Source organism: Hemitrygon akajei, chromosome 7, assembly GCF_048418815.1.
Source record: "Hemitrygon akajei chromosome 7, sHemAka1.3, whole genome shotgun sequence".
In the NCBI taxonomy this organism is placed as follows: domain Eukaryota; kingdom Metazoa; phylum Chordata; class Chondrichthyes; order Myliobatiformes; family Dasyatidae; genus Hemitrygon; species Hemitrygon akajei.
Window position 1 is genome coordinate 91,809,576 of NC_133130.1, and position 16,701 is coordinate 91,826,276.

At 44.1% G+C, this 16,701-nt stretch overlaps 1 protein-coding gene across 1 annotated transcript in view; it reads left to right on the forward strand.

Moving 5' to 3' along the window:
* Window positions 1-16,701, forward strand: part of LOC140730671 (nesprin-1-like) — a 626,730-nt gene that overhangs the window by 50,660 nt on the left and 559,369 nt on the right. The window contains 1 exon segment of the mRNA XM_073051428.1: window positions 8,093-8,154. Within this exon segment, the coding sequence (XP_072907529.1) occupies window positions 8,093-8,154 (62 nt within the window).

Consider the following 16,701-nt stretch of genomic DNA (forward strand, 5'->3'; position numbering starts at 1 on the left):
TAAATGGGGTGTATGTGGAAAGCTGATCCCTGGAGAGAATGGGTCTCCAAGAGAAATAGCCATGTCAGCTTGTAAAATCCATTTTGAGAATCAATCGTGCTCTTGCTTAATTTCAGTGGAGGCGGAACGAAAGAGCCAATCACTGGTGGGAATTTTTGTTGGTCATTTGAATATTATAATGAGACTGCCTGCTTTTTTTTTTAATAGCTGTTCTAATTTTAACCATTGGGTTTCTTGGGCCTTGGGGAAACCTGTCAGCTGAAAGCAGACAGAAAGGACTCAGTTCCTGAGCTAAAGTACTCACACAGAACTGCTCTTGGACTAGGAGGTCTCGGACTTCTTCCAGGGCCACATTGTCCTGTGATGGACTCTCCTAGTGGCAGTCTGCATTAGGTTTGTCAATGCCTCTATCTCGGATGAGGTATCTTCTGTTTAGATACAAAACTGGCTGATCCATTGGCATGATTTTACTGTTCCCGAATAATTTTCCTGAAGGGAGAATCTAACTGATGTACACCAAGTTTCTGTTTTGAGTAATTCAAGAACAATGATACTCGCCAGGATTTTGTAGACAGAGAAGTGGTGTGGTTCTCATCGTGAAGCCTTACCCCCCCCCCCAAAATGATACAGCCCAGCCCCAGTTTCTGGGAAATGAAGGGAGGAAAGAGCTAAGAGCTACACACAAAATGCTGGAGGAACTCAGCAGGTCAGGCAGCATCTATGGAGGGAAAGTGGACAAGATCCAGTCCATATTAAAGATTTCAATTCAAGTCCATTTTCCTCCACAGAGGCTGCCTGACCCTCTGAGTTAGAACACTGAACATAGACGTTCAGGCCCTTCGGCCCATGATGTTGTGCTGACGTATTAACAGACTCAAAGATCAGTCTAACCCTTCCCTCCTACATAACTCTCCGTTTTTCTTTCATCCACGTGCCTATCTAAGAGTCCTTCAAATCTCCCTTGAGTATCAGCCTCTGCTACTGCCCCCGACAATCAAATTTAACTCTGGCATTCCCACCCCATACTTTCCACCAATCACCTTAGGGTTATGCTCTTTCATATAGCCATTTCCACCCTGGGAAAAAAGGCACTTTATTAATGCCTCTTATCATCTTATACATCTCTATCAAGTCAACTTTCATTCTCCTTTGATACAAAGAGCAAAGTCCTAGCTCACTCAGCCTTTCCTCATAAGACATTTTGTCTAATCCAGGCAGCATCCTGGTGAATCTCTTCTACATCCTCTCTAAAGCTTCCATATCCCTATGTTGAGGTGCCCAGAACTGAACACAATACTCCAAGTGTGGTCTGACCAGAGGTTTATAGAGCTGCAGCGTAACTTTGCGGCTCCTGAACTCAGTGCCCCATCTGATGAAGGTCAACACACCTGTTCTCAGAGCCTCAATACCGGCTGCTTTTTGATATGCCAAGGACGTGGCCTGGAAGACGAGCACACCTTCAAGGATCCAGGATTTCATGGCCCTGGGGATGTGCTGATTCTAGGCCAGTGCCCCTGACTGAAGTGTCGCGGGAGAACACAGAACATCGGGAGCAGCGGGTTAGCTGTGTGTCCGGAGAGCTGAGCCCTGGGGCCGACTCTGTAGGCGCAGGGCTCGGGAAAAAGCGACGCGACAGACTGTTAACATCATAAATCAGCGAGTTGTTTGTTATGCCTCCCCTCTCGCTGTGAAACAGGGACACCTCTTTTCCCTTATTGGGAGGAGAGAGAGCCTGTGGTATGTTGAATGATCAGGTGAACGAGTAGTCTTTGGGTACTGCAAGTCTGTGTCTTTATCGATACTTTGCTGCATGCTTGAGTGCTCGGTGGGGGGCGCTGATGCTTTTTTGCTGGTGGGGGGGTCATTGCCTTGCTGCTGCTTGTGCGTGGGAGGGGGGAGTTGGGGGAGCTTTGGGGTTCTATCGTTTAACTGTCTTCATTCTTTGGGGTAGTCCTCTGTTTCTGTGAATGTTTGTGAAGAAAAAGAATTTCAGGATGTATATTGTATACATTTCTCTGACATTACCTGTACCTATTGAAACCTTTCACCTCCTTAACCACTCTATCAACTTGTGCGGCAACTTTGAGGGAACTGTGGAAATAGCCCCAAGATCCCACGGTTTGTCCACACTACTCAGAATCCAGCCAGTAACCCTGTGCTCTGCCTTCACACTTCCCCAGAGTGAGCTCCATCTGCCACTTCTCTGCATCTTATCACTGTCCTATCGTAACCTCCGACAGCCTTCTACACGATCCAAAACACCACTGACCTTCATGTCATTTGCAGACTTGTAACCAAACCCTTCCACTTCCTTATCCCAACCATTTAAAAAAATCACAAAGAGCGGGCGTCCCAGAACTGATTCCTGGAGAACATCATTGGTCATCACCTCCAGACAGAATTCTCTACTTCTTCTGCGAGCATCCTCAATCTTCTCTGGGCAAGTCAATTCCAAATCCACAGACCCAAGTTTCCAGACCTTCTGAATGAGCTTGTTGAACACCTTACTAAAATCCATATACGTCATATCCATTGATCTATCCTCACCAATTTGTTTTGTCATTACCTCAACAAATCCAATCAGACTCTTGAGGCATGATCTGCCCCTCACAAAACTCTGCTGATAATGCTTCTCCAATCGTTCGTAATTCTGCCTCAATGAATCTCCAAATGCTCGAAAATTCTGTTTCGATGAATCCTCTCCGATTGTTTGCTCACCACTGAGATAATTCCCAGGATTATCCCTATTACCATCCTTGAACAACAGAATAACATTTGCCACCCTCCAATCCTTTGGTGCTACACCTGTGGCCAGTCAGGGGTGCAAAGGTCATCACCAAAGATGCAGCGATCTCTTCCCTCACTTCCTGTAGTAGCTCGGGGTATTTCCTGTCTGGCCCAGGGGACTTGTCTCTCCCGAAGTTTCACAAACATTCCAGTACCTTCTCTTTCTTAGCATCAACATATCCTGTGTATTAACCTGTTCTACGCTGTCTTGCATTCAGCAAGGTCCCTCTCACTGGTGACTGCTGAAGCAAAGCATTCATTGAGGACCTCCCCTACCTCCTCTGACTCCAGAGCCAGACTCCGAGCTAGAGATCTGGTTGCTGTTGCTTTCTCCTGGTAGGTAGCCTGCCCAATAGTATCCAAAGTGGTATGCTACCTTGCGGGTGAGATCCCCACTTAAAGGAGTGTCACAATTAATTTCTACAGGATGTCTCTTCAGCATTTTGTGTGTTGCTCTAGTCCTGCTTACAAACTGTGCCTTGCTTGAGAAATACAACGTTGATGACTTCGTTTGGACATTTAGTCCCGACCCAACACCACTGGGTATCGCCACGTGACACTGTGAGGCAGTGTAACTGTCTCAGAGGTATAGAGAGCCATGTTCCGATCCCCAGAGCTGTCTGTGTGGAGTCTGTACGTACTCTCTTTTGACCTTGTGGGTTTCCACCCAGGTGCTCTGCTTTCTTCCCACATTCCAAAGGAAAAACAACCCACACATCTTTAGAAGGGGGTGTGGGAGTCAGCGAGAAAGAAGAGGTTGCAGGGAGTGGAGAAGGAGAATGAGATTGATGGGTTGCCTTGAAAGCAGTAGATACTTGATGGACCAAATGGCCTCTTTCTGTGTTGTAGGGAAGCTCAAAATTCAGTCCCATGCTCGGTATACTGCACTGACTTGAGGTTGGATACATTCAGTCTGGACCTTCCTCCCTTCCATCCAGATTCCAGCTTCTTTCCCACATTCCACAAGGTGATTCGGACTCTCCATCATGATCTCCACTATCTCAACCCATTCTAATTTATCCACCATGTTCTGCCTGTCAGTCTGCCCCAGGTTTCATCCTCACTTAAAGGAGAGTCACAATTAAATTCCACAGGATGTTCAAGAAAGCAGTCCTGGATCAGAATCAGAATCACTTTATTACCAGCACGTGAAACGCACCAAAATTGATTGTGGTTCAGTGCCAAGCATAAACCACCAGGACAATATCATAACAGACAACAAACACAATAGCAATTTACGAGATGCTAGTGCATTAAAACGACTCCCCTGTTTGCAGCTGAGCCTCTGAGTAGAGCTTGCCTCCAAATTACAATCTAGCCGGATATTTTAGGAGAGCGAGGGGCTGTTAGCGACGATGCATTCAAATTCTCATCAATTAGGCTTTCTGTGAAAATAATATTTTGGAATAATAGAAAGCTGTATGAGATGTGACCTATAAAGTATGACTTCAATCTGACCTTGTCTGCTCTGGAGCTTGGACATTCCTGTGTCTGTATGGCTTTACCATTGGTGCTCTAGTTTCCTCTCACATTCCAAAAATGTGTGGGTTGATGGGTTAATTCCCTAAATTCCCTAAATTCTAAATTGCTCCTAGGCAGCAGTTAGTGGTAGGATGTGGGGAGAGTTAAAGAGAAAAAAATGCGATTAGCACGGAATTAGTTTACATTTATTTATTTAATGAGATTCCAGCCCTTCAAACCATGCCTAATCACCATTGATCAATTAACCTATCAACCAGTACCCCTGGGAGGAAACTGGAGCACCCTCGCGGTCATGGGCAGAACATACAAACTCCTTATAGACAGCAGTGGGAATTGAACCCAGGTCACTGGTACGGTAATGTGCTGTGCTAACCACTACGCCTCCGTGCTGCCCCACGCTTGATGGTCAACATGAGCTGAATGGACTGAAGAGGCCATTTCTGTGATGTAGGTTTCAAGATCCTGGGTGTCATGATCTCTGAGGATACAACTTGGTCCCAACATATCGATGTAGTTATAAAGAAGGCAAGAGAGTGACTATATTAGGAGTTTGAAGAGATTTGTCATGTCAATAAATACACTCAAAAACTTCTATAAATGTACCATGGACAGCGTTCTGACAGGCTGCATCACTGTCTGGTATGGAGGGCTACTGCACAGGACTGAAAGAAGCTGCAGAAGGTTGTAAATCTAGTCAGCTCCATCTTGGGTACTAGCCTACAAAGTACCCAGGACATCTTTAGGAAGCGGCGTCTCAGAAAGGCAGTGTCCATTATTAAGGACCTCCAGCACCCAGGGCATGCCCTTTTCTCACTGTTACCATCAAGTAGGAGGTACAGAAGCCTGAAGGCACACACTCAGCGATTCAAGAACAGCTTCTTCCCCTCTGCCATCCGATTCCTAAATGCACATTGAAGCTTTGGTCACTACCTCACTTTGTTAATGTACAGTATTTCTGTTTTTGCACGTTTTTCTATTTGATATATGTATACTGTAATTGATTTATTCATTTATTATTATTTTTTCTCTGCTAGATTGAACTGCTGCTGCTAAGTTAACAAATTTCACATCACATGCCGGTGATAATAACCCTGATTCTGATTCTTTGAAGTCACCATTGCATGTTGGAGCAACATGTTGGCCAGTTTGTAATCCCAAAGGTCCAGAGATAATGTGAAACAAAATGACCAAATCAACTGTTTTAAATATTGGTCAAGGAATCATTATGGATCTTTTAAATACAGTGAGGAGGGGAGGCAGGGCCTTGGGCTGATGTCTCAGCTAAAAGCTGAGACTTCCTGACAGTTCAGCACTTCACCAGCACTGTTCTGTTATGTAGGTGAGGTCTAAGCCTGTTGCCTCTGAGTTAGAGGTGGGAGCAAGAGTACCAAGGGGCATTTAGCAATCAGAAAAAAAAAATGCTTGTTTTGGTCACTTAAGCGAGGAAAATTGATCAGCCAGTCCTCATTGGAGGGTCAGAGGTAGGGAGGGTTAGCAACTTTTAATTCCTAGGTGTTACCATTTCAGGGGACCTCTCTTGGGCCCAGCACGTAAGTGCAATTACGAAGAAAGCACGGCAGTGCCTCTACTTCCTTAGGTGTTTGCTGAGATTTGTCATGACCTCTAAAACTTTGACAAACTTCTACAGATGTTTAGTGGAGAATATATTGACTAGCTACATCACAGCCTGGAAAGGAATCACCAATGCCTTTGAAAAGAAAATCCTACAAAAAGTTGTGGATACAGCCCAATCCATTATGGGTAAACTCCTCCCAACTGTGAGAGCTATCTCAGGAAATCATGACCCAACCATCATCAGGGACCCCCACCACCAGGACATGCTCTCTTCTCACTAGAAAAAGGTGCAAGAACCTCAGAATTTGTACTGCTTAGGAACTACTTGCACTACCAACTTAGGAACTGTTACTACCCCTCAACTATTACACTCTTGAACGAAAGGTGATAACTTCGCTCAACGGCACTTGCCCCAATGTTGAAATGTTCCCACAACAAATGGACTCAGTCTCAAAATCATCTCATGTTCTCAATATTTATTGCTTATTCATTATTATTGTTCCTTCTTTTTCCATTTGCACAGTTTGAGGTCTTCTACACTTTGGGCAAATGCCATAGTTGGGCAGTTTTTCTTTGAATCTGTTATAGTTACTATTCTATAGATTTGCTGACTATGCCCACAGGAAAATGAATCTCAGGGTTGTCTATGGTGACATACATGTACTTTGAAAATGACATTTTCTTTGAAATTTGAATGTTGAGGTCTTTGCTCCCAAAAAGCTTCAGCGCTAGTATTTTTTTCTCTCTCATTGTCTTTCATAGACTCGTTAATTAGTCAACAATTAGTCCTGGGTAACCACAGGGATGTTATCAGGTGAACTTTAACTACTTGGATTTTGTATTTTCCTTGGTTGGCAGTTCTTTGGATTCTTTGTTTGTACATTTAACCAGTACTGAAGAACTAAGCTTGCAGTAGAGAACATGTCATGTTGTTTTGCACTTGAACTGTTTTACAGTCTGGTGTTCCTTTGACCTAGTTTGCCATGGCTACAAGTTTCTGGAAATTCCAGTCTTCAGTAATGGAGTCAGCTTTTCTGTAGTTTTATTGATTGCATTAACAGACAAATTGCTTTCCATCTGCATCTGACTGGGCAGTGTACATTCCACTCCATTAACTGTTGACGTGCCAACTAACTAGTAAATCTGTTGACGGAGGAGAAGTAGAAACACTAATAAAACAGAAAATGTGAGCGAAGCATGATCACTTCTCATGCACATAAGGAAAATTTCAATTTTCAATTATCGCTTGTGATCAGTTTCCTGGTTTTAATGTTCTTCACATGAATTTTCAGTATGAAATCCCTGAAGTACAAGTTTATGCTCACAAATTGGATGTTTAAGTTCACAAACAAAAAGTTGTAAAGCTGAGTTCTGTGCGGTTTTATGTGCTTTGTTTTTATTTCTGGCTTTGTCCCATTAAGCAGGATGAAGAATAGGATTTTGTTTAGTGAAAGTGTAAAAAAAAAGGAGTTGGGATTTACACAGTGCTTAAACACCACCCCAAGACATCAGAAGATGCTTCTCATTATGCTCTTAGCTACAATTTAATTATTGTCACATTTAGCTTGCGGGCAAATATGATAGTATAGCAAGATCCCATATAGGGAAAATTAAATGAATGAAATATTAGTCTGCTGGAGCTGATTCAGCGAATAATATATTAAGTTACTTTTTATGCAACTCGATGGGATCTTTCATTGCCGAGGTGAAGGGTTGAGGCTTGATGTAATGCTTTGCCTGATAAAGCAACACTCCCTCAGGATTCCACCAGGGATATTGATCAGTAAGATACACTGATAATTCCAGGTATATGTATTTTCATCTTGGCACCTTGGCGTCTGGTTACCAGATATGTAATTCAAGCACGTTGGTCCATGGTCTTCTCTTCTGCCATGATAAGGCCACGCTTGGGTTGGAGGAGCAACACCTTGTATTCCATTTGCGTAACCTCTGACCTGAAGGGGGCTTCATCAATATTAATCAGAGATCCTTCGACCCAAGTCTCTCTGGTAATAAGAGTTGTAGTAGGCCCTGTTTGATATCAAGATCGCACAGCTTTCCCCACCATTTACGAGCATCTCCTTCACCTTGCAGCTCTTCCTGCTCCCACGCTGACTTTGTGCCTGTAAAACCCCTGCTGAGTTAAAACCTTGCAAACAAGCCTCGGCAGAAAAGGTGTTTCTCTGCTTTGCAAATCTTAGCAGTTCGCTCCTGTGTTTCTCACGTTTGTTCCCTCAATGTTTTGCAGACGAGCAGGAGGCTGTCCAAAAGAGAACGTTCACCAAATGGATCAATAGTCACTTGGCCAAGGTAAGAAATATTCCGTCATCCCAATTATACTCCAAGCCCATCTCCAGACAGTGCAGGCTGTTCTGGATCCCTTACTGGCAAAGGACCCGAATGTACACATGTCGTATGCAACATGGGCATTTGTAAATGAGAGATCCCTCAGTGTTCAGATAATTTGGTCCAATTTGCCCTTGTGTTTACTGTTGATTGATTTGTCCCGTTGAATTTCCTAGACCCAGAGATTTAGAGAGAGCTACCTTTTGGCATTGTTCTGTCCTTGGTGAAGAATATCAAAATGAGAACACAACCATTTGCGGATGTATTGCAGCTTCAGCTGATGTTGATATGAAGGGGATTCAAAATGACCATTCTCCCCAAGGATTTATGGGGCGTGTGCAGCCCGTAAAGGCCAAATGCCTGATCATTCCTACCTGAGGGATGGTAAAGCTTCCACTAAAAGAGGCTGCTGTGAAACCAAATCATGTCCGGCTTCGTGGATCTAAAACAGAGCTTCCTTTCAGAAAGCCTTTGACCTCTTGATTTTTTTTTAGAGTTCAGTGTTTGTTACTACTGATGCTTTTTAATGGAACTTGTATTGTGTGTTAGTTTAGTGACCTTGTATTAACAGTTCAACATCTCACCATCCCACATTTTCTGCCCATTCTTGTGTCAGGGAGGCATGGCTTCAAGCTCTGGGGAATAACACCTTGATGCTGGATTCCTTCGTGCTTCTTGGCGTTGCAAGCAGACTCTTCCTAATGCAGCACACATTTCACTCTGCACTCTCATCAGCTGCTTTCTGTATCAGAACTTATTTGTGGCCTTGTGATGTGGGGGAGCCAGAGCAAATTCTTTACCCTTCTCCTGACCCGAGTTATTCACTCACAGTGAGTCATCCCCAAGCTAACCTCTAAATTGAACACAGTGGGAGTCTGACTGAGAGAGTTACACCAGGTGCCGATGTGTCTTCATCCTGAGTTGCTGGTTATCTAACAGAAGAGAAGATCAGGGACAGGGTAGGGTGAGGAAATTGGAGTAGAGTGGTGGTGAGAAGTAAGAAGTGCCCCCTTTCACCAGTGCAGTTTCTACATTTCACGAGCTCCGGACTCCCTCACAAACCACACGTAGTTATGTATGATTTCCCGATGAAGCTCAGTCAGGAGTCATCATTAAGTTGGCCAGTTAATTTTAATTAGCAGTGCATACATTGTGCAGGTCAGGCAACGTCTGTGGATGGGAATGAACAGTCGACATTTCTGGCCAAGATCCTTCACCAGGACTGGTGAGAGAAGCAGTCTGACGTGCTGAGCTCCTCCAGCACATTGTGTGTACTCCTCTAGATTTCCAGCATCTACAGTGCCTCTTGTGAATTTTAATTAGCAGTCTATTTGACATTAATTCCCAGTTATGAAAGAGAATTGTACCAAACATATGTACAAGTGCTTTTTAACTTCATTTCTGAAAGGGCTAGCAACTGGAGATAATGTTCTTTGGCTAACATCTTTTATGTTTTGTATACCCATTTAAATTATTTCTTAACCGTCCGGGTATTACAAACTTAATTTGGGTAATCACACCTTGAAAATAACTCTTGTAATTTGGGTATTAGTAAATCGCTTCCAAGGTCTAGATATTTTACCAAAGTGCAATGACCAGAATTGGCAGTAACTTCCCAAACCCTTGGAACCTAGAAATTAATTAGGGGAAGCTGTGGCTAAGTGTGAAAGAGGCTGGTGTAAAAAATGAATTATTTCATTTAAGCACGAAGAGGCATAAGTGAATTTCAAGGCCAATGCTGATATGGGATTCATATTCCTTTGTATGTGGTACGGGTTACTATGGAAACAGTTACCTTTACCCAGTTTGCTGTTGGCATGGAGATCACTCCCACAAGACAATGCAGCTCAGCACAATTTTAATCCTCAGAAACAACAAGCGAGGAGATGGCTGGTTGATTCATATCTGACAGAGTCATCTCCAGTGACCATTTTAGCCGCAGCCCCTGAGACTGTCCGCAAGATTTTTTTTTGAGGGGAGCTTCCACTCTTCCCTCACTACGAAAGGTTTGACACTTAATTCATTGATACCCAGATACTGTGGATTGGTACTCCATTTATGCATCACCTTACCTTCTACTGCTTCCACCTGCAGGCAGTGAAGATGGGCATTTCTGACTGGTTTTCCCCACCCCAGAGCTTTCAGCTGCCCAGTCCAAATCAATGTGTATTATTGTCCCACAAGCAGCAAAGTGGTCATCACCTTTTAACATCGTTTATTGTAATAAAAAGAGCAAAAACGCTGGAGATGCATCTGGAGGGAGGAAGAGCGTGAGGGTGAGGGTGTCCTGGCTCAGATAGGAATGCATTCACGTTCAAAGTGGCAGCTTCAAGTCACACCAGCACCAACGACAAGTGAGCGCTCCCTCTGGATAACCCAGTGGTCACTATTTTCCAGGGATGCCTTCTTTAAACCACTAAGGTCACCGTTTGGTCTTTCAGGTGCACTGATAATAAATGAGGACTCTTTGTCTGAAGAAATACAGGGCTATTCTCTGTGGTGTGGAGTGGAGTGATGGTATCATGTTTATGTTACTGGCTTTGTAACCTAGAGGCTTGACTACCAGTACAAAGATCTTAAGTTCAAATCTCTTATAGCAGTTGCAGAATTTTTTTTTAAAAAAGGGGGATAAAAGAGCTGGTTGTCACAACTGTGGGTATAAACTACACAAAAACAATTTTTTATTAATTCCTGTGATGTGGGCTTCACAGGCTGAGCCAGCATTTGGTTGCCCAGCCCTGGCTGTGCTCAAGGTGGTGGTGGTGGTGGTGAGCTGTCTTCTTGGCAAGGCATGGCTATTTCACAATGCTGTCAGGGGGAGAGTTGCAGGATTTTGGCCCTGTGACTGTGAAGCAACAGCAACATACACTGTGGCCACTTCATTAGGGACACCCTGAACCTAAGTAGGTGGCCGCTGAGTGTATGTCCGTGATCTCCTGCTGCTGTAGTCCATCAGCCTCAAAATTCAGCATGTTGTGCACTCAGAGATGCTCCTCTCACACCACCTTTAGAACGCATGGTTATTTGAGTTACTGTCGCCTTCCTGTCAGCTTGAACCAATCTGGCCATTCTCCTCATTAAAAAAGTGTTCCCCCCCCCACAGAACAGGTGTTCACTGGATGTGTTCTGTTTCTCACACCATTCTCTGTAAAATCTGGAGACTGTTGTGTGTGAAAATCCCAGATCAGCAGTTTCTGTGATACTCAAACCACCCCGTCTGGCACCAACAATCATTCCACGGTCAAAGTCACTTAGATCACATTTCTTCCCCATTCTGATGTTTGGTCTGAACAACAACTGAACCTTTTGACCATGTCTGCATGTTTTTATGTATTGAGTTGCTGCCACATGGTTGGCTGATTTAAATAATTGCACTAATGAGCTGGTGTACCTAATGAAGTGGCCACAGAGTGTATTTCCTTTTGTGTGGCTTGGAAAGGCAACTACCAGGATGTGGTGGTGACCACATGCTTTTTCTGCCCCTGACTTCCAAGCTGGTAGGGGTTGTGGGTTTTGTAAGATGCTGTCTAAGGAGGCTTGTGTAGTTGTTGGATGATCCATGCCTCTGTTCCTGTGCCTCAGTGGTGGAGTGAGTGAATGGGCTACCTGTCGAGTGGGCTGCCATGTCCTGTCTGGTGTCGAGCTTCCTGAGTGTCACTGAAGCTGCACTCGTCCAGAGAAGTAGTCCTTTAGCCGAGGAAACCTGCCACCCTTTCCATCTGGCCTTACATGTGACTCCAGTCCCACACTGTGTGATTGACTGAATGGGTCGAGCAAGCCACTTGGTTCATGGGTGGTTATGATTGAGTAGTGTATGGTCAGGTTGCCAACAGCACACTCATCCCAACCATGAATATTTATCTCCCAAAAAGCTTAACGTTGCTCACTGGGGAAGCACACGCACTTAAAATAGTTCCTGAATTATTGAAAGTTGCTGTATAACAGTAAGGGACAAAATGGCCCTCTTGAAGATCAGCGTAATCATCTGTGCATGGAGACAAAGGAGGTGGGGGAGATCAGATAAATGAATTGTTTCCATCTGTATTTACTCAGAAGACAAACACAGAGACCATAGAACTGAGACCAAAGAGTAGTGAGGTCATGGACCATATCCAGGTGCTTGCTTTCTTGAGTGAGATAGGGTGGAGAAATCCCCAAGGGCCTGATGAGGTGTTCCCTTTGACTTTGTAGGAGGCCAGTGCAGAAATTGCAGGGGCATTGGCAATATTTAAATATCCTTAGCCAGGGGCGAGGTGTCAGAGGACTGGAGAATAGCTAATGCTTTTTCATTGTTTAAGAAGGCTCGAAGAATAAACTGGGGAATTTCAGGCCGATGAGCCTGACACCACTTGTTGGTAAGTTTCGGATGGTATTCTAAGTGACAGGATGTATAAATATTTAGATTGAAAGAGCCCAATTTGGAATAGTTATCATGGCTTTGTGTGTGGCAGGTCATGTCTAACCAATCTTACGGAGTTTTTCGAGGAGGTAACCAAGAAGGTTGATAAAGGAAAGGCTGTTGATGTTGTCTACATGGACTTTGGCGAGGCATTTGACAAAATCCCTCTGGGGCGGTTAGTCTAGAAGATTAATTTGTTTCACGTTCAGGATTGAGTCGTCAGTTGGATTCGACATCGGCTTAACGGGAGAAGTCAGAGTGGCAGTAGATCAGAGATAGTGCTGATAAGGGGCAACTTATTGTGTGCAGCTCTGATGGTCATTAAATATTCCTGTTCAGGACCTCAAGAGCTGAAATCCACAGTCACAGCAATGAAATTCTCATTGCCTTAAGACGTTTAGAAACTCTATTGATACTCAAAATTGACAGATCCCGGACTGCAAACTCAGGTTGCGAGTGCAATTTCCATTTAAGAAAAAGAAAGCAAGGGAAGCCTGCTGGTCTGAAATGCAGAGAGTTCAGACACCCACTCCCAACTATACATCTGGTGAATGTACAGTTTCTGGAAAACAAAACTGAAGATTGCAGTGCAAGATTGCTGTACCAGAGGGACATCAGGGACTGCTGTGTACTTTGCTTCACGGAAACATGGCCCACGCCATTTTGGATGCTGTGCTGCAGCTCGATGGCTTCACCATTCACTGTACAGACAGGACAGGCCAGTCTTTTCAAGGCAGAGGGGCTGGAGTATGCTTTACTATTAACTCATGCTGCACAGATATGGTGGTTCTGTCTCAGTCCTGCTCACCCAACCCGGAACATCTAGCGATCAAATGTCCTTTTTATCTGCTGAGAGAGTTTCCTGCCACCATCCTGGTAGCAGTGTAGAGTCCACCTCAGGCCAATGGGGGAGCTAAGCTACATGATCAGTAGGCACCCCAATGCCTTCCCTTTCATTTTGGGGGTTTCAACTGGTCGAGCTGAAGAAATCTCTGAACAACTACCACCGACGTATCACCTGTGGAACCAGAGGAGTCAACACACTTGACCACTGTTATACCACCATCAAGAATGCTTACCACATCCACGCTTTGTAAAGTCTGATTCCCTGGCTGTCCTTGTACTCTCCACAGAGAGTAAGACTGCAGCATCAGCGGTGAGGACCAAGAAGGTATGTATGGTCAAGGGGGGCGGAGGAGCACCAGCCTTTGAGCTGGTGGACTGGATAATATTCAGGGATTCATCTTCAAGACTGATTGAATATGCCACAGTTGTGACTGACTTCATCAAATCTGTGCAGATGAGTGCGGTGACCCTGTGATCTCTGCTTCAGAGAACGACATCAGAACGTCTTTCAAAAGGGTGAACCTTCACGAGGCATCAGGCCCTGATGGTGAACCTGGTAGGGCTCTGAAAACCTGTGCCAACCAACTGGCAGCAGTGTTCAAGGCCATTTTCGATCTCTCACTGCTACAGTCGGAAGTTTCCAGCTGCCTCAAAAGGGCGACAATTATACCAGTGCCCAAGAAGATCAGGGTGAACTGTCTCAATGACTGTCACCCAGTGGCACTCACATCTGCTGTGATGAAGTGCTTTGATAGGTTGGTCATGGCTAGGATCAACTCCTGCCTAAGAAGGTACCTGGACTCACTGCAATTTGCCTGCCACTATAATATAGCAGATGCAATCCCATTGACTCTCCACCTCGGCCTTGGACTACCTGGACAATACTAAGACTTGCGTCAGGTTGCTGTCTGTTGACTACAGCTCAGCGTTCAACACAATCGTACCCTCAGTTCTGTTGGATCTTGGTTTAATTTCAGAGCCTTAGGGCTTTTACAGGAGTCAAGCACGGCGAATAGTCTTAATTTCAAGTTTGCAGTTCACTTCAGAGTACAAACAAACATACAAATGTTAAGCAAACTAAATAAAGATCTGAAAAACGATGCTAAGAGGGAAATTAATGCTAAGGGATGTAAGACATTGGAATGAAGATGGCACTTCTGAAAAATCTATCTCTTTTATAGATAAGATAAAGGAAATTCCTTAGAGAGGAATGAATGAATTAATAAGCTACATAATTAGAGTAATTATATTGCATCAGTAATGTGCTAATACTTAGCCAGTGAAAAATGAGAAAGGTGATAAACCGTTAGTTTAGCTGCTATACCGCTTTCTGCCAGTGAGCGTGAAAAATACTTGTGTTTGTTAAAAAGTAAATCTTATATAAAAAAGTATTATTTTAAAAAAAGCTATAGTTTCTACAATTTTAATCAAAAAGCTCCAGAGCTGGGCCTCTGTACCTCCCTCTGCAACTGGATCCTTGATTTCCTCACCAGGAGTCCATTGTCTGTGCTGATCAGAAATAATATTTTCTCCTTGATGACGGTGAACACTGGCAACCTCAAGGATGTGTGCTTAGCCCACTCCTCTACTGTCTCTACAACAATGAATGTGTGGCTAGGCACTTCTCAAATGCTATCTATAAATTTGCCAGCAGTGCAGCTATTGTTAGCAGAATTTCACTTGGTGTCAGGCAGACGTACAGAAGCGAGATAGACCAGCTGATTGAGTAGTGTCGCAACAACAACCTTGCACTCAATGTCAGTAAGACCAAGGAATTGATGGTGGACTTCAAGAAGGGGAAGTTAAGGGAACACACACCAGCCCCTATTGAGGGATCAGCAGTGGAAAGTTGAGCAATTTCAAGTCACTGAGTGTCATCATCTCTGAGGATTTATCCTGTGTGCAACATATTGATGTAATTACAAAGAAGGTATGACAGTGACTATATTCCATTAGGAGTTTTAGGAGGCTTGGTATGTCACCAAAGACACTTGCAAATTTCTACAGATGTACCGTGAACATCTGAACGTTGCCTCAGTGTCTGTATGGAGGGGACACTGCACAGGATCAGAAAAAGCTGTAGGAAGTTGTAAACTCAGCCAGCTCCAACAGTCAGCACCTTCAAAGGGTGATGCCTCAAAAAGGTGACATCCATCATCAAGGACCCAAACACTCGGGGCATCCTTTCTTCTCATTGCTACCATTAAGTAGGAGGTACAGGAGCCTGAAGCCTGAAGACACACAACACATTTAGCGTTTCGGGAACAGCTTCTTTCAATCTGCTATCAGATTTCTGAATGGACAATGAACCCATGAATACTTCCTAAGTGCTCCCCTCCCCTACTCTTTTTTGCACTACTTATTTAGTTTATTTTCTTATAAATACTATTTATTTTAATTTATACATTTTTTATTATTATGTGCTGCATTGTAGGGCTGCCGCAAAGCAACAAAGTTAATGACATTTGCCAGTAATATTAAACCTGATTCTGATTCGAGATGGCTGACTCTTTGACTGGAGGCCTGTGACTAGTGGTGTGCCCTTGGTATCAGTACTGGGTCCGTTGTTGTTTATCATCTTTATTAATGATTTAGATCAGGGGTGTCAAACTCATTTTGGGTCACGGGCCGGATTGAGCAAAATGCAGCTTCATGCGGGCTGGATCAGTCGGACGCGTGCGAACGCAGCTTTCGTTGCCTCCGTTTTTTCAGCCTGCTCTCATGTGTCTCAGTCTCTGCTATAACTACAAAGTGTTTCACTTTACAAATTCCATTTCTTATGAAGAAGACTGCCGAGCAAGACTGCCGAATAAACACTAAAAACCCTGAAAACCTGGTACCTGAATAAACTCAGCATTAGCCATATCATACGCCATAGGCGCTTCGATTACTGGGGCCAGCTTTAATAGTAATTAGACATTATCTCGCGGGCCAAAGATAATTCCACCGCAGGCCTTGAGTTTGACATATATGATTTAGATGATTATGTGATAAACTAGATCAGCAAATTTACAGATGGGAGTGTAGTAGACAGTGAGGAAGGCTTTCGAGGCTTGTGGTGGGAGCTGCACAAGCTGGGAAAATGTGCAGAGCATTGGTAGATGGATTATAATGCAGACAATTGTGAGATGTTGCACTTGGTGGGGGGGGCACAAAACGAGGGTGAGATTTACAAGTGAATGGTAGGGCGCTTGAGGTATGAGGTAGTGCAAATGGACCTGGGAATAGAGATACATTCACAAACGAGGAAAAATCTGCAGAAGCTG